Source organism: Bombyx mori, chromosome 12 (assembly GCF_030269925.1).
Source record: "Bombyx mori chromosome 12, ASM3026992v2".
Classification (NCBI taxonomy): domain Eukaryota; kingdom Metazoa; phylum Arthropoda; class Insecta; order Lepidoptera; family Bombycidae; genus Bombyx; species Bombyx mori.
Genome location: NC_085118.1, coordinates 3,348,111 through 3,370,648, shown reverse-complemented (window position 1 = coordinate 3,370,648; position 22,538 = coordinate 3,348,111). Strand labels below are relative to the sequence as shown.

Here is a 22,538-nt window from a genome sequence, read left to right as displayed (position 1 = left end):
AAAAGACCTAAACTTTTGTATAAAATAAATTTAAAACAAACAAAAGGAATCAGTCTGACGGGGGGGGGGACATCAAAGGAAAAACAAAATTGTTATTTTTATTTAATTCCAAGCATTTTCATATTAATCTACCTTTTAAACCTTCTCTGGACTTCCACGAATAATTCAAGACCAAAATTAGCCAAATCGGTCCGGCCGTTCTCGAATTTTAGCGAGACTAACGAACAGCAATTCATTTTTATATATGTAGATTATTATTATTTATCAATTCATCTCAATCTTCTGTTTTTTTTTTTTCTTTAGTCTGTAATACGTACGTCGACAAAAATCCGTAAAGTCCGCCTCGAAAACGAGCCTCCTCCTCCTCCGAAAGGCTTCGACGGCAACTTTTAAGAGTACATTCTCGTCGTTCGCTCCATTAGATCGGACCCGATTTTTTCTCGACCCTCTCGAACTTTTGGGCCCATCGACCCCCCTGCCCCGGCGCTATCGAAAATAAACAAGGATCACGAGGATTTTTCTTTCGATTATTTTTCCACGTGAAAAGTCACGCGTGGACAATGATCGACGATATACGATAGATGGACCGGACCTCGCCAGAGAGAGGGATGTCTGTTTTAGAATTTTGTATATACCATACACTGTCGTTGAGAAGCGAAAGGTATTAAATTAACTTGTTTGGGTACTAGAAATTAAACCCAAAACGTTAAGCTTATTAAGTTATTTAATCTTTACTCTGTTTACCTGTATAATAAATCAGTGTAAATATCCTTCTGACTTTAATTAATAGCGTTTGTCGGTTTTTTTTTTTGCTTATATGGGTGGACGAGCTCACAGCCCACCTGGTGTTAAGTGGTTACTGGAGCCTATAGACATCTACGACGTAAATGCGCCACCCACCTTGAGATATAAGTTCTAAGGTCTCAGTATAGTTACGACGGCTGCCCCACCCTTCAAACAGAAACGGATTACTGCTTCACGGCAGGAATAGGCAGGATATGAGGGGTCGTCGCAACAAATCGCCTGCATATTTTTTAATTTTTTTATTTTTCACATTTCCTATTCAATTTATTTTTTAATCCCTTTTGAAGTCCTTCGAACTAAAGGTCGAGTTTAACTAAAGGTAAACTAATGCATAATTAAAAAAAAAATATATATCTGAAAACTTGTAAAATACCTCGCACCACTGCGAAAGAAGAGCGAATGAAAACTTCTCGCCAAGGGAAATTACCCAGGCCACAATCGGAACTCGGCCTGTCGGGGACTCGATACAATTAAGTTAACTAGGAAACAAGGTCAGCTCCGGTAAAATTGTGCAAACCAGGCTCGAAAGGAACCAATACATGTAGTCAACGGATCCTTAAGTGGATACGAGATGTTTAGATTTTATTATACCCTTTTGAATTTGAAAAAGTTTAGCTATAATAAAAAATATAGATTGTTTATACTATTCTCAACTTTTCTAATCTTCAGCTTTTGCGAGTCCCAGAGGTATGTAATTAGAAATACTTTAAGGTTTAATGTCACGATGGTCAATCACACACAGTGGTATTCAATAAAACGATCAACCTACCGTTAAAAATATGTTTAATTACATTTATGTTTCGTTACGTAGTGAAATAACTAACAACATCTTAGGAGTCTGACAAATTATTTGACGTGGTATTTCAACTTCACGATAATAAGATCCCAAGCTTTAGATGAGCGCAAACCATCTTAACTTTTAAAGATGTACTTTTTATTGCAATAGTCTCACTCACGTACAGTACGGTTCAACTCTAGTATTTGGATTTTCTCACGTCTTATGAAACGGGGCCACTGCTTAGAAATTTAGTGCTATTTAGTTTCTTTAAGTTCGCATATGTTCGCCGAGGAATACCTCTACATATAATACATCATATTTTTTCAAAGGACTGATTTTCTAATGACCTGTATCTAATTATTTTTCGTATGTGCAATTTATGTTTCTATGAATTTTAATCATAATTAAATTGTAGCATGATGCATATAATTAATTCTCATTATTCATGAAACGCATATTTAACAGCACGGATCTCTAATGCAAACTTTAAAACATAAAAAGGTCTGGTCGAAAGAGAAAAATAAAGGATAAAATGTAGCAATCCTTTTAAATTACTCTTAAAATGGAGGTCAAACTGCATTTTCATAAATTTTTACTATCAAACTCAATAAACCTGAAGAACAAACGAGAGAATGAACCTTTTGCTCGAATTCAAACAAACAAGAACAATAATAATTCTACTTTCAAGACAAGAACTATAGACGTCAATTTAATCAGTCCATTCTGCTCGTGCGCATTTCATTGCCGTATAAGTAAGCAGGATGGATATATTTCGTGGAGTTTAGGGCATAAAACCCCAGAGTTCAGGAAGCGTATCACGACAGAAACTTTGGTGATAATAATAAAACTGATGTTACAATGAATGTACATTTCGAAAATTTAACTTTAGTTTTAGTCGGGTCGGCTGTGAGTTGTGGTATCTTTACGATTTGGGTCGATTACGATGGCTGAAGGGATGGTGTTAGTCGTGATGTTGCACATAACAAGCTCTGGTTGTACATCAATAATCAAGAACGAAGTAACTTATTTTAATTAAATTATAATGATGATTTGTTTGTGTACTCGATAGGTCACGGCCCATCTGTGTGCTTAGTGCGAGTTTTTTAACGTTCCCGATAGCGTAAAAGTTAACCCAATTTTATTTGCAGTTGAAACAGCGCCCCCGGGGGAAACGTAGGCAAACGATCCCATTCCCCGAGTAAAAACAGAATTTAGCCGAATCACCGCCGAAGCACCGCCGCACGGCATTTTAATCGCCGAAGCGCCGCCGCACTATGACTGTGACGATTTGAATTTTTTTATGGTCGCCGAAGCACCGCCGCACCATAGCCGCGACTGCTTACGTAAAAGTGGGTTCGCTGCTCTACCGCCGAAACACCACTGCACGGCATTTTAATCGCCGAAGCACCGCCGCACCATAGCCGCGACTGTTTAAGAAGAGTGGGTTCGCTGCACTACCGCCGCACCACCGCTGCACTACAGCAGTGACATATCATTCTCATATACATACATATGTGTGTGTGTGTGAATGTAAGCGTTTTTTACGTCCAGTGTTTATTAAATGTAAACGTAAAAAAGTCGAAACGTTCGGCTATGCTTCGGCTGTGGTGCGGCGGTGCTGGGAGATTTCTTTCGAAGCGTGCGGCGGAATTTTCCGCCAAATGGCGGTGGTGCGGCGGTGGTTCAGCGTTGTGGTGCGGACACCGTGAAGCGGTGGTTCGGCGATAGACTTGAAATTTTTTTTTTTATCAAAAAATTATAATTTCATTTTTACTCGGGTCCATACAAATATGAGCTAACTTTTACGCTATCGAGAACGTTAAAAAACTCTCACTAAGCACACTGGTGCCGTCTGGTTGTCAGGACTCCATAGACATCGCAACCTACAGCTGCCGCCAGACACTTTGATAAATTAAGGCGAAATATTAACTGAACGTAAAACGGTTCTTATACCGTTCGAACTGAAAGGCGTGATTGCTTTGCATCAGAAATAGGCAGGGCGGTAATTAAACGTAAGGAAAAGTTATAGGCGTTGTTCGGAGATTTTGAAGATTCCTGTCTTGAAATATATTTCTTTAAAGGTTCCGGTTTAATTAGCTTGATACATCTTATGTGAGCGTCAGCTATCAAATTGTTACGCGCTGGGGTTCGGGATAAATAAATGTTCTACCTAAGTACAACTTAAAACTGTATTTACTACTTAGCACACACACAGAACACTTTAAAATTTTCAATTCGCTTCTTTCGCTTCGTTTCAGGTGACCTGTTCGCTGTTTCGCTTCATTGGAACTATCCAATCCAATTTTTTTTTCTTGTCGTGTCGTCTTTAACATGTATTATTATAATATCATTGATCATCAGTTAAAAAACGATTATATTTAGAGCAAATACCCATATGCACCGAATAATGCCCATCTACAGATACGCCAATTCATTCATTTATAACTATGGCTACTATTTTCGATGGGTGATGTTTCAATAAAGAATCTCCTTTCAATATTTAGAGAGACAGAGAGAGAGAGAGAGAGAGAGAGAGAATACACTTTATTGCACACCAAAACACAATGTACATTCAAAAAACAGTAAAAAAAAGCATATACATTTGTACAATAGGCGGTCTTATCGCTAAAAGCGATCTCTTCCAAACAACCGTTTAATTTACAGAAATACTGGAAAATATAAAAATATAGTAGGTACCCTTAATATACAAAATATAAAAAATATACTTTTCAATATTTACTGATAATTAAAACTTAATAGACGAGACTCTTGTTAAAATAGCAGCTCTTCTTTCTATCGTTGAATTTTAGAAGAACTCCAATAGGAATATTTTTGTTACCACGAATAACAAGATTAAAACTGTCGGAAATGAATAAATAAAAAAAATCATAAAAATCGTAATTACTAAAGGCTTGTCGTCATAGAATGGAAAAGTTTACGGCCGAAAAAAAAAATTGCAAATTGTTTTTCTATTGTTTCGGTCCGTTGGCGATTCTAACGATTAAAACTTCATTCAGCAGGGCTTTTAAAACAGAATTTCCAAATTGGGGTCGCCACCTACGTTCATTACGAAAAAGGAGAAAATTTTCATATTGAAACTTTAAGGTTAAGCTCTAATCGCCAACGAAAAATCTTCAACATCTTAGAGAGTTTAGAACTTTTTTAATTAGTAATTAAAAGAAGATATACATATGATAATATTCTATTATAACAAATTAATATTACAATGATGACACTTTAACAATATATTACAAACCAAATTACCTACATTTAACCTTACAATTCCTCCCTCCTCCTTGCGTCGATAATCCTCATTGCTGAGGGTCGTGGTCTCCTCTAATAACTTTCTCCTGCATCATCTTGCGCCATTCCTGCCTGTCCTCGGCTGTGTGGATAGCAACGTGGACTAAGGTATTGAAAGTGGAACGTATTTGGTCCCTTATATACCTTAAAATTACATAACCCAAATTAAATTAGCATAAACATTTTTCACTTATTCACTTCACTTTTATACTATTTTACTTCTTCGTATTCTTTTTAGCAAAAAAGTCTAAAATACGATGAATCTTTTACAATTGACGTGGACAGCTACATCCAACAATTATCGATCCATCGACGACCCACTCCGAACAATACAGCAGCACTCTTTGTAATTGCCTCCCGAAGCTCACGAAGCGTCGTGCCTCCTGACCATGCAATAAGCCTAAAAGGGCCCCTTTTGATTTACCCTCTCGTTTCCGACTATAGATTTTTTTAACTCACCTTTGGGGTCCTAATGATCTTGTGACGTCAAATCTGGGACCTACTTTGACCGCTCGCTGTGACATTCACAAAGGCATTAAGTGACGCTTTTGTTTTTTGATGTTACATATTTTTTTCTTTTTCTTTTTCCATCGCCTCGTAACCCCTAAAGGCTTTCAGTTAGAAAAAAATGAAGGCGCATTACTTCTGGACTCGTGATTTTCATCTTTGTGTGAAGAGAGCTATGAATGAACGGGAAAGTGTATTCAATTTTTTTTTTTTGTATTGTTACGTCAAGTTCCTTTTTTCTTACTTTGATAATTCGGTTGACTGGCCTTTGCTGAAATCACGTTCCTTGGTCTGTATCGCCGCCATCTTTTGTCCAAATTTATTTTACATTCGAGTGTACTCCTTCATTTTACAGTTCATGCAATGTGTGTCGATAATTTTTTATTCTATATTTTGTTCTATTATCAGCATTTTTTTATTTATTTATTGCTTAGATGGGTGGACGAGCTCACAGCCCACCTGGTGTTAAGTGGTTACTGGAGCTTATAAACATCTACAACGCGAATGCGCCACCTACCTTGAGATATAAGTTCTAAGGTCTCAAGTATAGTTACAACGGCTGCCCCATCCTTCAAATCGAAACGTATTACTGCTTCACGGCAGAAATAGGCAGGGCGGTGGTACCTACCCGCGCGGACTCACAAGAGGTCCTACCACCAGTAATTACGCAAATCATAATTTTGCGGGTTTGATTTTTATTACACGATGTTATTCCTTCACCGTGGAAGTCAATCGTGAACATTTGTTCAGTTCGTATTTCATTAAAAATTTTTTTATTTTCAATTAGCAACCAGTAAACAATTGTTATTTTCTCGTAGAGAATAATCACCATTATGTATTTAGTACTAAATACGTTAGAGAGAAGATCGAAAATGTCCCAAACATTGATTCGAATCCAATTACATTGGAACATGGCCAATGTGTATAAATAAAGTAATTCTATCGATAGACTGATCTTTGAGACATACGTTATACGTTTGTCAGATGAACTGCGAGGAATGCTTAGTGCACGCCGTGTTCACGATCGCACACGGAACGCTTTGGAGCATCATCGATTAATGTTCTGAAGAAAATTACCGCTGTTATATTTGAACAATCAAGTTGACATTTCCTATCGTTTCATGTAACAGCGCGGCTGTGACTTAAACGATTGAAATTAATGAGTGAAGGTCTTTAAACAATTCGTATTTATCTATTTAATGTTGTGTACCGCTATTTAACTGAATGGTAGTGAATAAAACCGAAAATTGTATTTTATGTTAGACTAGCTGACCCGGCAGACTTTGTAGTGCCTCAATCGATAAATAAAAGACCTAAGTTTTTGTATAAAATAAACTTAAAACAAACAAAAGGAATTCGTCCGACGGGGGACACATCAAATAGAAAATAAAATTGTTATTTTTGTTTAATTCTGAGCATTTTCATATTTATCTACTTTTCAAACCTTCTCTGGAGTTCCACAAATAATTCAAGACCAAAATTAGCCAAATGGGTCCAGCCGTTCTCGAGTTGGAAAGTCAAAATCGATATTTTTACTAATTTTATACATTTCACGTCATTATTCAAATTGCTGGAAAACTATGTATAAAATAAGAATTTTTCGTATCTAAGATTATAAAGTTTAAAATAATAAAAATAAAATACTTTTAAAGAAACAAGATCATGGCAATAGATTCAATTATTTTCATGAGCGTCAGTTAATCAAAAAGAAAACAGGGCTATACTTTTATATGAACAAAAAGCTACCCTAGTTGAAGATATCCTAGTAGATACCTTAGTTGGCGAATGTAGCTTTAATTATGAAAAACAAGCTTTCCTTCAAATAAGGCACAAACAATTCTTACAGCTATTTCTAATCTATTTTCTAACACATTAGGTATTCGTTAAGGTTTTAATTTTACGATTGCAATAATTAATAATCCATCAGAAGGTTTAGTTGTAGTCACGTGTCGGTGCTGTAACTAAATTTGCAGTGAATTAGTTAAGCCGCGTCATGTTTGTTGCGTGGCCCGTCACGTGGCAGCTGCGAACAATTCCCAATGATTAATGGGCTCGTATCGACTATTGATTTAATTTATATAATGTGTCCGGTTCGTAGTTGAGATGATTGAATGTCCGATCTATTTTATTGTTCTCGTCCGCTCGTTAATACAGCACTTGGCCAGTGATCGTCCGATCCTTGATCCGTAGTGCGTAATAGTTAATATTATGAACACTTCAGAAAGCACGATTGTTAGAAAAGAAAGAGGGAAGGAGAGAGAGAGAGAGAGAGAAAAAGAAAGAGAAAATCGTTTGGAAATCACTCAACAGGTCCGTATAATTTGTACAATAGGCGCTGTATTCATTAAAAGGGATCTATTCTAAATTAGCTGACCCGGCAGACTGCGTAGTGCCTCAATCGATAAATAAAAGACCTAAACTTTATTTAATTCCGAGAATTTTCATATTTATCTACCTTTTAAACCTTCTCTGGACTTCAATAAATAATTCAAGACCAAAATTAGCCAAATCGGTCCAGCCGTTCTCGAGTTTTAGCGAGACTAACGAACAGCAATTCATTTTTATATATATAGATAGAAGATAGATAACCATTTTCACATAATTATGGGATTTCTGAAAAAGATATGACATTTATATTGCTCTGTATATATTTATGTACTATGATTTATAATATTCAGAAAGTTCTAACGATATAGCCCAAATCTTTAAATATTTATTATTAAACAATAAAAAAATGTACATATACGTAGCAAAAATATTTTACTACAATATACGTTATTATATCACGTATTTACCAATATACTTACGCATACAGAGCTAACTCACAAAATCTTGACACTATTGCCTAATTTAAAAGTGTGTATATCTATTACCCTATCATATTAATCTGTCCTGTATTTAAAATCTAGTAGAAATTCATCATTCTCAAAATTCAAAACATCAAAAATCGTGAATAGAAAAACCATTCGCTCCAGTATCGAATCCGGATCAATACGGTCGCCAAACCTAAGCAGAGACCATAAAATAGACCACAGTTTTGTTTTCCTTTTTAAGAAGCGTGAGGTGCTTTAGGTAAATTATTTGTGAGTTATCGTTCGTAAGCATGTCTATCCCACAAACACAGCCCACTGAATTTCTCGTCGGATCTTCGCAGTGGATCGCGTTTCCGATCCGCTGCTCTTGCTAGGGCCAATGTTAGCAACACTCCGGTTTGAGCCCCGTGAGCTCACCTACATGCTGCGAAGCTGAAATAGGCTCTCAAGGCATAAAATGCATGTCATGCTCAGGGAAGATTTGTCATGCAATTTTCTCATGTCGTCACATATCTGTTTGGGCTCATCGATCTATTAGACAGAATAATTTCAAAATTACCAAAACATTTTAGCACGCCATACAAAATTGACGATGATTTTAAATGAAAAAGAAACTAAAGATTACACGTTTCAGTTTTTAAATATCTTCAACTTTTTATTTATTTATTGCTTAGATGGATGGACGAGCTCACAGCCCACCTGGTGTTAAGTGGTCACTGGAGCCCATAGACATCTACAACGTAAATGCGCCACCCACCTTGAGATATAAGTTTTAAGGTCTCAGTATTGTTATAACGGCTACCCCGCCCTTCAAACCGAAACGCATTGTTGCTTCACGGCAGAAATGGGCGGGGTGGTGGTACCGACCCGTGCGAACTCACAAGAGGTCCTACCACCAGTAATAAACCTCCAGTAATAACCAGTAATCATTTTTATACTAATAAGTTTTATTACGCATTTAAGATGGATTGATATTAGATTAAATAGTAACTTTGTCCCGGGGATGAGTCGCTTGACAAATTGTCCGTTGACGTAACATTATTTGTGTCCAAGCTGGCTTCTTGATTGATGATCACTTAAACCTAATTATGTAAGGGATCTAAGCAGTCGCCGAGCTGACTGTTACATTATAATACATTGCCTTGTGTGTTCGGTTAAAAGATTATGAGATAGACTCTCTTAGAGTGAGTGATTTGGGGTTCGTAGTTAGGTGATTGGTGTATCTCAATGTGAGAAGCTTAAAGTCGGGTCTGGTTTTTGCTGAAACCTACTATGGATCCAGAGCTTCGACCTCTATACAGGATTTTACTGGTAGTAGGGCGTCTTGTGAGCTTAATACCAAGTGGGTCGTCCACCTACCTATTTATGCAACAGATATTTTTACTATGATCCAACCTAAAAATACTAAAAAAGAATTTTATCAATATTTACTATACAAATTCTATTCTTATTGTCTCCAACAAGTTTATCGCAAGGAGACACTTTGTTTATGTATCCTAAATTTAACATACTGAAATTTTTAGAAGAAGGCTCCGTAAAATGCATATTCAGTTCAGCCAAAAAAAGAAAAAAAAAGCAACATTGGTAAAATAAAAGTTGAAAATTTGAATCCGACAATAAAGAAGGTTGATCCCTTTGCCCAATCTATTTTTTGGTAGAGCACACCGAACTTCTAAATTTGATAAAAATTGGCAACCCTATATAGGACTAGGACATCGACTTTAACCTAAACTAGGTCGAGGGTCCAAATCTGGATACGTACCAACATGTTTGAAGATACTTTGTAACGCTGTATCACCACTTAAACTCATAAATAGATTCTGAATTTACAATTTAATTTAACTAAAAGATAAAAAACAAATAAATATGAGAATTAACAAATTCAGGATTGCCATGTCAACTATTAATAATGCATTTATGAACCTCAATTATAGATAATATATAACATGTATATGTGCTTAATTAAAAAAAAGTATAAAAAGAGTATGATGTTCTTATTTAAATTCAAATATCTAAGAATACAAAATGTCGCCTTGCTGTTAGCGAGTGTGCATGTGAAATGCCACTAATACTATTATTCACTTTAAGTGCATCGGAACATGCACACGTTCAGAATGTTAATAGTGTTCGAAATTTAAATAGAAACTATAGTTTCTTAACGAACAAAATAACAAATGCAACTCTTTGACAGCTCTATTGTTTTCGAAATTCAAAACTCTCCCGCCTAAAGCCTGGAGCCGCCATTACTGAAACCGCAGATAGAATCGACACAATACGTAGGTACTTCTAAGCATCGTTGTGATATCGTATTACACGGTGAACAATAAAGATTCGTCGGCGAACAGCACCGAGGCCTGCCAATACGTGAATACTCCCTCTAGCCATTACTCAATAACGAGACGTGGACTGAAGCATGTCATTGTTTTAAAATAAACCATCCGACGAATGACGAGCCGGATCAGGACGTGTCATTAGCGGGTATAGTGTTGATAAGCGTTTTTTTTTTTTTTAAACAGAATTACTCCGACTCATTTTGTTTTGGCAAGTTTGTAACTAATCATGAAATTGATTCATTCGATAAACCGGAAAAGGAAATTTAATTATAGACAACGAAAATAGTATCCTATGCAATTATTTATTTAATATCTATGGATCGTATCGCATTAATTACACAAAAAGAAAAATTATTAACGTAGCTATAATTTTACCTATACGCTTTCGATAATTTAATGGCTTCGATCGAAACAAAACATATAGTCGGCGTACTGGCCGCGTATTAATTTTACTTTTGCTGTACCCACAACGTATAAAGTTTGTACTTCGCTGTGTTTGCAAATAATTTAAATATTTGTGATTGTTTACGGGAGAGCGCCCCGTATTGTTTCAATTATTTAACCGTATACAAAATCGATACGCCATTAAAGCGTACGTATGTGTACATACATTCAATTATTTGGAAAGTTTACATATTAATTTTGTTATCCCCGGTAATTCAATATTATTTGTACAAGGCTTGTTTACGATACGCGAGATTGGTTCGCGTTTAACGCGGCCGCGTAATTGTTGGGAAAATTCGATTATTGTTTGATATCGAAATCAATTGTTTGTTTTCTTTTGTTTGTTAATCGGTTTTAGTGAGCTTCGTCGAATTTAATAGTTTGTATGAATCAAAAACGATCGATGAGAAATTTATTCGGTGAAATGAAATTTGAACGAGAATGCCACGTTATTATTATTCTAAATATTAATACGTGAAGCAAAAACTTTGTATCCCTTTTTACGAAAATTGCGCGGACGGAGGAGTATGAAATTTTCCACACTTATACAGAATATAGAGAAGAAGTGCACAATGCATTTTTTTTTTAAATAATGCGTAAAAGATACATTAAATCAATAAAGAAAACATTACACACACTACATACCACGTATTTGACGCACACACGCATGCATACTATTTATTGTCAAACTATTGTTCTTGACGTCTGTGGTCAAATTGAGAATAGATTAAATATTGTTTGTCTTTGTTAATATTTTTTATAATGTATTCTTGGCGAAATTTGTGATTATAGAAGTATAAAATACAATCATAATAGTGTACAAACTTACAATTTAAATTAATTATAGTCGAATTTCGGCTACTGCGGGTCCTCTAGTTATTCTAAATAAGTGCGTATGTACTTTAAGCATACTAATAGATTTCATTTCGTTCCAGATGCACCATCCCATCCAAATGAAGCCGGCTGACAGTGAAAATAGAAACGGTAAGTTGTAGTGTGTACTTAACCTTGTTCGTTCTTTGTTTTTAGGGAATCAAAATAATGATAATAATAATTGTAAACTTTTCAGACAGACGTGTTTTATATCTCTTATTATAACATCTGTAATTCTAGGAAGTACTGTATCATTTTACCTCTCGCTTACTCATTCCCTCTTTCTCTCTTTCTTATGATGTTTAGAAATTGAAACTTTTTTTGTTTTCTTAGTCACGACTGAAATACGAAAGGAAAGGAAGAAGGTAGTTATTTAAAGGGGTTTGATTTTACTCCGAGTATTATCGTAGGCGGTACTTTTGACCAGGCGAAGCAAGGGTCCGTTGATCTTTGTCGGCAAGAAAAAAAAACCCAACTTAGTCTGAAGCCCGGAGAATACTAAATAATGATCTTTGCTTTATCGCAAAATTTTTGGAAACCTCGGGAAGGAAATTGCACTGATTATTTTCTTCATTGTTGATTTTGTTACGTATCACTGTATCTAGTACCTACAGACCTTTATGTACATACATAATACATCATACAGCAAGGTCATTGCGAGTAGGTAAATTGTGCCCAATATTTACATGCCAACATTGATAAGCCGTCTTACTGACTAACTTTTAGGACTAACGTTTAGGAATAAGATCGGCTATGTTCGCGACACACGAGCACACCTTGATATTAGAAACGGAGCTTGAAGTGGTCGCCGTGGCCGAAATCGACTAAGTAGAATAGTAGTACTAGCTAACAAAATTACGAAAATTCGATTTTCCTACATAGAGTTGTCCTATCCTATTGAAATATCTAAGACAATGAGAGAAGTAAGTAATTAGTAAAATGTCATATTGCGTAAATATCGAAATGTTCCAAAGTCAACGACCTTTGCTATGGGGGAGTATAAACACACACATAAATCCCAAATTTCCCAACATCAGAACTCCAATCGAAAATCGAACTCAGACCTGCTTAATAATCGAGATGACGTCCGAGAGAATAAAATACAAATATTTTAATAAAAATCGAAATAGATCGATTTTAATTCGAAACATTCGGATTGTCGCGTTACTGTCATAAGCCGTAACTCTAATTGGATTAAAAACAAACAAGTTTGAAGAGGATAAAGGATAAGGGAATGAAGAAAACAGTGAATATTCATCGTTACAACATTTATTATTAAGCTTGTGAGGATCACAGAGGAGCTTTTGATGCGCGGGCGACGCATTTTTCATAAAAAATGTTGTATTGTCTGTGTTTTTACGTAGACATGCTTTTTACAAAGTTAATTTCTTTCTAACTTTTCTCGGTATTGAAAGTGCATTCTGAATCGATGTTATAGTCGAGATTATTTCTAAAGACAAACTCTTAAAGAGTAACCTTCGCAATGTCTCATCCATACCTGAATGTTTCTGTACAAAATATATTAGAACCGCTGTCAAGAAGGAAGATAGGTAGAAGAAGTAAAGATTCCTGGCGCGCCGTCACTAATTGTCACTTTTATGGGTACAAACGGGCAAAGACAAAATACAGTTCACATTTCCTTCTCTTTTTATCAAAGGTTTTTTTTTCTTTGACTATAAAGAATTGTTAGTAGATATTGCGTTAGTTTTAGTGCGTTTAATGGAATTTTAGTTTAAGCAATGAATCATTTAGTTTCTCATACTAAAATTTAAAAAAAATTACGGTAAGAAAACCAAAGTGAACATAACACATAAAATTATTCTAAATTTTTCGACAACTGGCCGAATACTTTTTAGTACAATAAATATTAGTTATTTTGTACAGCACGCAATGGAGTTTATGACAAATCAACTGACGCGCGAGGTCAACGAACTCGAAGGAAACATGATCATCGGTTGCCAGGTGATTCCGATATACATTGCGGGCTCTCGTTTTCTAAGTTTTTCTAATTTTTTCTCGATAAAGAGAAGCACGTTGTTGAATTAAATCGGTGCCTTCTATAGTAATATATTATGGTACCCAAATTGTTATTAACATGGTTGACTTTCAAAACATAGGTACGTGTTGTATATAAGCTGCAAAAGATTTATCGAAAACACGCCAAATGCTACTTATATAAGTCATAACTAATATTATTTCCCCGCTCTTCAGTTCAATATTACGGCCCATAATATCTAAGTAAATACGACCAGTGTTTGTTTGTTTGTCGATTACGCGATAAGCCAAACTCGAGGGCCGAATGTGTGGCTAAACGATTTTGATACACGCTGTTTTGCTTCGTTAACTTTGTCGATGAGTAGCTAATACCTGAATCATGTACACAACTATTTCAAAAAATCTCGCTGTCACACTTCTGCACATTAACATTCAGACACCAAGTCTATAGGGCCAAAAAAGTACATTAGAAGATCTTGCCTCTGTAGTATATTACGAAAATAAGTATCAACCAGATATTTGAACTCACACTGTTTCCAATACACCAAATAAAAACAATGTTTATTCATCATCATCATCATTCTTTCCTATTACCCTCTGCTGGGGTGTAGGGCTCGAATCAAATTTTTCCATTTATATCGGTCTTGGGCAGTCTGTTCTAGCTCCTCCCACGTCATGCCCAAGACACCTAGCTCCTGCTCCACCGAGCGACGCCAAGTTGTTCTGGGGCGGCCTCTCCATGTTTATTGACTTTCGAATTATGTATTTGCAAGTGCCAAAATTCAGTCTACACTAATATCTTAGTCAAATATTCATTTTACTTGACTCAAAGTCGCTGGGTCTCACGTGTATTCGATCCTTAACAATCTACTTCTAAAAACCTTGGCATTCTGACTGCTTCGTTCATAGTAGTAGTATTATCTATGTATACTTTTATTTCGTAACAAATGTATGTGCTTTGAGATATTGTTTGCAGGGCATGTCTTGAAGCCAGTTAGATAAACAAGAGATTAGAGAGTAAAGGAGCTTTGATATAATAGTTCTATTTTTAATTTTTTTTACGATGTCATAAAAGTTACAGACTTACGTAAATAGACTGATATATTATTGTTAGAATGAAGATCTTGTGTTATAGATAGGACGTTTCTATTTTTAAATTGATTTCCATGATATGTATTGTAGGAAATTAAAATGTACATTATGCTTGTAATTTATGTACATTTGTAATTGAGTCGACTATTATCAAAGCCGGCAATGTGACTTTTGGACAATTATTGGTAAATCAGAAAAACGAATTATTGACTTTGTATTCCATTGGCAGTCACAAAACTCTTCTGAACGACATCTTAGATAAATAACAGGTTAAGTTAATCCTTTATTTAATACAGGTTTTGAACCGTATTCTTTGAAGGAGACGATTATATTGAAATCAATCTGTATTGCCATATCAATAACATTTTTTTGTTCAAATGCACAGATTGCCACCTTTGATAATAGACGACTCAATTGTCTATCGTATTCTTTTTTTAAAGTATATACATAATCCATTGAATTAAGTGCGTAAAAAAATTACATTGCAATTTTTTATTTATTGCTAAAATGAATAAACCAACTCACAGCCAACGTGGTATTACGCGGAGCCCATAGACATCATCGACATAAATGCCTCCACCCACCTTGAGACATGAATTCTAAGTATCCGATTTCACGGTACAACGGCTACGTCGCGTTTCAAACGGAAACGCATTACTGCTTCACGGCAGTAATAGGCAGGGTGGTGGTACCTACCCGTGCGGCTTTACAAAACGTCATACCACCAGCGTAGACAATAGGTTTCAATTCAAGTTTCAATAATTTAGATTCAATTTAAATTCAAATCCAATTTCAAACTGTAAGTATTCGGAAAAGTATGCTTTTGACGTAGACAAACTCGCTTCTGGAGACCATTAATATCACAGTCCGAATGCTGCCCAGCTTTAGAAATGAGTACGACAATTCGGTGGAATTTTATTGATGTCCTACGCAAGGTTTCGTGACATAGGATACGATATAGGAAGGGTCCACAAGACAAAACAGTACCATCGACCAATTTGTATGGAGTTGGAACAAATTTGAGTTTACTTTAACGCGATAGAGAAGTTAAAAAACTCGCACTACTGGTGGTAGGACCTCTTGTGAGTCCGCACGGGTAGGTACCACCACCCAGCCTATTTCTGCCGTGAAGTAGTAATACGTTTCGGCTTGAAGGGTGGGGCAGCCGTTGTAACTATACTTGAGACCTTAGAACTTATCTCAAGGTGGGTGGCGCATTTACGTTGTAGATAGATGTCTTTGAGCTCCAGTAACCAGTTAACACCAGGTGGGCTGTAATCTCGTCCACCAATCTAAGCAATAAAAAACAAACGTGTGGCACTCGGGAACTGCCGCGGTAAAGCTATTACATAGCATTTTTTATCAACTTATGCAATTATAATTAGACAATGATAATTTAATATTAAAACAATAATGAAAGCAAAACCTTAACTGTCCCCTTCACACTCATAAGCTAGACCGCGCGAGAGAGAGATGGGCAGACTTTTCACGATGCGCATACAGTGTGACGTCACGCCACGCTGCACTACGTTGCGCTGCTGCTGCTGCGTTGCACTACACAAGTGCAACGTGTGAATGTGTTGAACGCGAGCTACATGGTAGGCGGAGTGAGTGGTGTTAGGTTTTTTTCGTTACGGAATTTCATGATTCGGTCGTCGCGCACAAGGCCTGCGATAAAAGCTATGCAATAGCTTAAAAAAAAACTAAGCACACGGAACTAGTTATGGACCGAATCACGGCTAATAGCTGTAGGTTCTTTCCTGAAGCGAAATTGATACTTTGAAACTAAACGTACCTACATAGAGCTACTTTTCTAAAGTTGAACAATGATCTTTGTAACACAATACACATTGACGAATACAATGCTCGGATATCGTCAAAGTTGGTTAGTGCCTCGGCGTACGAACGATCGAAAGCGACGCCGTGAACCTGTGCGACACACGGTCAAGTATTGTTACTGCACACTTGTATGTGTAGGGTCACCATGATATCATTGTTAATTTAGGATATTTTTTTTCCTAATTTCGATTGTGTTTAATCTTGCGTTTCATCGATTAAATCGTTGTTTTTATAATGACTATTGTAGGCAGACGAGCATTCGACTTGATAGTGAGTGGTTATCATCCCTCGTGGACGTCAGCAATCCCAGGGACAGAGCCAAGCCGCTGCCTACTGCTGTAACTGTACTTGAGACCTTAGAACTTATATCTCAAGGTGGGTGGCGCATTTACGTTGTAGATATCTATGGGCTCCAGTAACCACTTAACACCAGGTGGGCTGTGCGCTCGTCCACGCATTTAAGCAATCGTTTTCAAGCAAGCGTTTCAATGAAGGACATGTCATAGCGCTCGGTAAATACCGTAGAGGGGAGTTGATTCTCAACCCAGATGGTACGTGGCAGAAAAGATCTCTGAAAACGCACTGTGAATGAACACAGTGATTCTAGTCCACTGGTTTTCTCGCAGGATCTTCTCAGCGGGTCGCGTTTCCGATCCGGTGGTAGATTCTGCAAAGGACTGTTCTTGTTAAGGCCAGTGTTAACAACACTCTGGTTTGAGCCCCGTGAGCTCACCTACACGTTAGGGCGAAGCTGAAATAGCCCCTCAAGGCTATCAGCATAGGAAGAAAAAAAAAAAGGGAGCGTAGGTAATATGGATGAACTATAACACGGTGGCGGGTAGTGCGATAAAAAAATGGTAACAGTTTTTATATATCAGAACAGTCAAAGCATGAAATACAATAAAAGCTAACAACTTTGGCTATGGTGGTGTATTTAAAAAATAAACCAAAGCAAATTATAAGCAGTTTAAATACGGTCATTTCTGATCTAATCCCCTCCTTATCGTGATTCTAAGACGATATCAGACCTAACGAGTCCTGAACTTACAGTCCGGATATACATACTTCGTGAGTAAGCTCACATTTGCCAGGGATGACAGACTTATCCAAATATACAGAATTTAATGTTATTAATCATTACCACGACATTTTATAATACATAAATGTATTTGGGACTATCCTTAAAACTAATTTTGATTTTCATTGATGTTAACGAGGAATTTCGAAATACATATTGTAATGACGTCATTTTACTTCAAGATTCGAAAGCACAGACCAAGCTATATCGGATAATGATCCTTCACCTACCGATGTCTTTGAGTAATCTTATTCAAATGTAAAGGACACATCGTCAATATTGAATGAGCTTCTTAAATAAATAATAAATACAAATGCACGTAGGTACTACTTTACGAAGTTAAAATAAAAATCTCAGGTGTTTCGTTGAAATTTTTCACTTTATTTATTTATTTCTGAGATGGGTGGGCGAGCTCACAGCCTCCTACCCGGTGTTAAGTGGTTACTGGAGCCCATAGATATCTACGACGTAAATGCGCCACCCACCTTGAGATATAAGTTCTAAAATCTCAAGTATAGTTACAGCGGCTGCCCCACCCTTCAAACCGAAACGCATTACTGCTTCACGGCAGAAATAGGCAGGGCGGTGGTACCTACCCGCGCGGACTCACAAGAGGTCCTACCACCAGTAATTTCGAGACTATTTAAATTATTACGTCACAATAATAATCTATATTATTGTTAATAACAAATAGATCAGGTTAATAACATATTGTGGTATCCCTACGTATTGTACGTAGCTGACACGTACGGACGCATTCCACAGAATTCCGTACATAGCAACGATTGAATGGAATCGACTGATCGCATTGTGTTATACATAGGTAATATTATAATATGTATTATCTATATTATAATTATTTATAGCGCATACAATATAAAGCATAAGGCTTTTTAAAACCTTTTCCGAGTTTTATGTAACAGTTTTTGAAGCTAATTTGTGTATGTACATGCTGATTTTTGATATCTAAAAATAATTTCTAGTCATCTATGCATATTGTTGTACGGTAATGAATAAAAATAATAGCATTTTGATTGAGTTTATTTATACACGAATCAAATGCAAACAATAGTTTAATACTATATAATAGGATCATGCAAGGTCAATTACAGATTCGTTCAAGATTCGTTGCTGCGGTATGTTTTTATACTTTGATGCTATAAAGTATAGTTTTAATGATTATCTGTCATTAATTTCTCTCTCATTAAAATCTAAAAAGACTGAACTTAGAAATTTGCATTTAATGCGACTATGATAATTTTTTTACAGGTAGTAGGACCTCTTGTGAGTCCGCACCGGTAGATACCACCACCCCGCCTATTTCTGCCGTGAAGCAGTAATGCGTTTCGGCTTGAAGGGTGGGGTAGCCGTTGTTACTAAACTGAGACCTTCGAACTTATATCTCAAGATGGGTGGCGTATTTTCGTTGTAGATGTCTATGGGCTCCAGTAACAACTTAACTGGTGGGCTGTGAGCTCGTCCACCCATTTAAGCAATAAAAAAATGTATTACTCATTTAGCACACAATCACTTGTAGATTTCAACATTTACTTAAATGATTTGGTGACATTCCTTAATCGTTTCCGTGTCTCAGCGAACTGAGTTGACTCTTTGTTTGTAGACTCTAGTCGAAAATTCTATACTAGTATGAGTCCGTTACATTGTTTACGGATTATACTGATGTTGATTCGAAATTCAAAAATGAATATGTTAGAGGAAGTCTGAAAGTGGATCCTGTGACAGAGAAGCTGAGAAGTGCGCGCTTGGGATGGTATGGACATATTGTGATGAGACGAAATGAAAATGAAGTTAGTAAGATAATGTTAACTATGAATGTGGAAGGATATAGAGAAAGAGGTAGACCTAAGAAGAAACACGTGAATTACGTGAAAAACGATATGGGTAAGAAGGGAGTGAGCGAAGAAATGGTATATGATAGAAGAGTATGGAAGGAGAAAACATGTTGGAGCCGACCCCAAGTGACTGGGAGAAGGGCAGGATAATGATGTTGATTCGAAATTCATTTTATTTGCAGAATTCTTAGTCTTTGGCTGTTTACAGCGACTTTTTGTGCCTCCGATATTATAACTAGCACCGATTATCGCTTTAGTTATTTAACCATAACCCAACATTTAGGTATCACCATAGGCAATATTTTTATCATTATCCAAATATTGAAGAAGTAATCAAGTTGTAAACAGTGTGTGGAATAACAGTGTGTGACATTACCTCTGAGTCGATTCAGGGTCGTCAATTCGTCAGTCGTCAGTTGAACAACAGCGTTTTTTTTATTGCATAGATTGGTGGACGAGCTCACAGCTCACCTGATGTTAAGTGGTTACTGGAGCCCATAGACATCTACAACGTAAATGCGCCACCCACCTTGAGATAAGTTCTAAGGTCTCAGTATAGTTACAACGGCTGCCCCACCCTTCAAACCGAAACGCATTACTGCTTCACGGCAGAAATAGGCAGGGTGGTGGTATCTACCCGCACGGACTCACAAGAGGTCCTACCACCAGTAATAATGTATTAAGGATCGAAAGAATTCCGTAAAATCGTCTGCCTACTCACGAATTATTCGCCCCAAGTTTCAATGTACAATCTTTTTTTAAATATCCTTTATACTTTCATCGTAAATATGTGTACATTAGAAATTCGTAGCACGCTCGGGCCCACAGCCTTATGCGGGATGCGTGACGATTTTTCGAGCGACCATTCTTCTACGTATCCGAGCTATACGAACTACATTTGGTAGACTTCGTTCGATATATTTTTTTTAAGCATAGTAATGAAACTATTGACATGTATTATTCAATGCATCATTTATTACTAAGAATCTTTAAATTATTTGAAGCAAAAACTTTGTACCCTTTTTTACGAATATTGCACGGACGGAGAAGTGTAAAATTTCCCACACTCATAGAGAAGATAGAGAAGTAGTGCAGAATGCTAATATTTTTTATATAATATTCAGATATTTTTACGTTGGCTGAATAGAGGTTTTCCGTTGATGACGTCATTTTAAAAATTTGGATTCGCAGTTGCGAATTATCCGCTCTACGCCCACAAATGCTGCAAACATTAGTAGGCGTTTGCCGTAATGGCTGCATTCAGAACAGTTCGCTACGGAGGGCCGCCGAGGCAACTGTAATTCACCTTTTAGTGCATCAGCACGTAAGCGATGTGATGACGAGGCAGGACGGAGCTCATTAGCATCGCGAGAAGAGGGGGCCGAGGTGACACGAGTCGAGACCGCGGAGAATGACTGATCGTCCGTCAGCGCGCGCGCACCAAGCTATTATATTACGTTACGTTTTAGTTGTGTCTCGGGCGCGGTTCAATGCAGACGCGTCATGTGAAGTGTGTGAAGTGAAGTGAAGTGAAGTTAAGTGAAGGATGCGAGGCGAGGCGGGCGGCGGTCGCAGCAAGGCGGGCGCGGGCCGCGGTTCCTATCCGCCCATCAGCGCCGCCTACTGGCTACCGCCTTCGAACCCTACTCCCTACCACGTGCCAGGTTCGCTATGATTACCTGTATTCATTAATTGAATAAGTGCAATTTCGAAAAGGGCACATCTCTGAAAATGTAAAATGTTCAGGAAATGAAAAAAACTTATTCTTTTCTAAAGCAGTGTAAAATTTAAAATATTAACTTTTGAGACATATTTTAGTGTTAATTAGCAAATTTAAAATTACTGGAGTTATTATAAAATGGATGTAGGTAAGCCTCAAAACTACATGTATATGAAAAAACGTATTTGTCAAAATATGCGACATGTGCCCTTTTCGAAATTGCATATTCAATTATGTTCGCAATATTAACGAGGCCAACATTGGCCCGAATGTTTGTACCAGCATCGAATGCAATTAAATGCTGACTATCGTGGCAGCGATTATGATAAACTCGCGATGATAAAATCAAAGCAAAGTGTGGGTGTATTTTTTTCCTTTTGTCTGTGGGCAATTTTTTTTTGTCCATTTGAAATGGAAAGCGCGTCCGACATTGACCGATTTGCCGACTGAAAAACAATAAATCTTTTTTGTGTAACAAATCGACGACTCTTTAGTAATCGCCCGATGATCTTTCAGACTCGCGTCCTTGTAGATAATTTTTAACGGGCCATTAGTTAACGCGAATGTCTTAAGTTTGTGAAACATTATCTTGTTGTAATTCTAATTATAATAAATACCGAGAAATTATTTAAGAGCATCAGTATTTGGTATTTATTATACGGATTTTGTGAATCGTATCCGTATTTTACGATGGCCAGGCCACAATAAATATTCAATTAAGAACTTTAGTATAGGGATGATTCAAAATTAGTCCTGTTTATAACTTTAATATTACGAAGGTGAAATTTCATTTATTTTTGTGTAATTTTGAATATTTTCACGTCAATACGACACGTCTCTAGAACCGAATGAATTTAAAAATCCAAAACGCAAAATAATAAATTTAAGAATTAACTGTGTGATAAATAAACCAAAAAATAACAAAACAAAATATAACAAAATTAAAATTTAGCAATGGACGATTACATCAGATTATTAATAAACATAATAATTTCCCATAATACCATTATACCTAAGTGGTACATTTAATATGTACAGCTAATTCGAAGCCGATACGTATATTTTCAAAATTTAAAATGATAATTACAAACACAACTTCAAATTAT

At 36.6% G+C, this 22,538-nt stretch overlaps 1 protein-coding gene across 15 annotated transcripts in view; it reads left to right on the top strand.

The window, feature by feature from the left end:
• LOC101741218 (CUGBP Elav-like family member 1) overlaps positions 1–22,538 on the top strand; it is a 417,033-nt gene that overhangs the window by 298,766 nt on the left and 95,729 nt on the right. For all 15 annotated transcript variants that reach the window (XR_009974452.1, XM_062671375.1, XM_038014367.2 and 12 more), the window contains one exon: positions 11,918–11,966. Coding sequence is in view for 14 of the 15 variants with exons in the window: in XM_062671375.1 (XP_062527359.1) it covers positions 11,918–11,966 (49 nt within the window). In the remaining variant the exon portion in view is untranslated. The remainder of the gene's footprint in view (positions 1–11,917; positions 11,967–22,538) is intronic.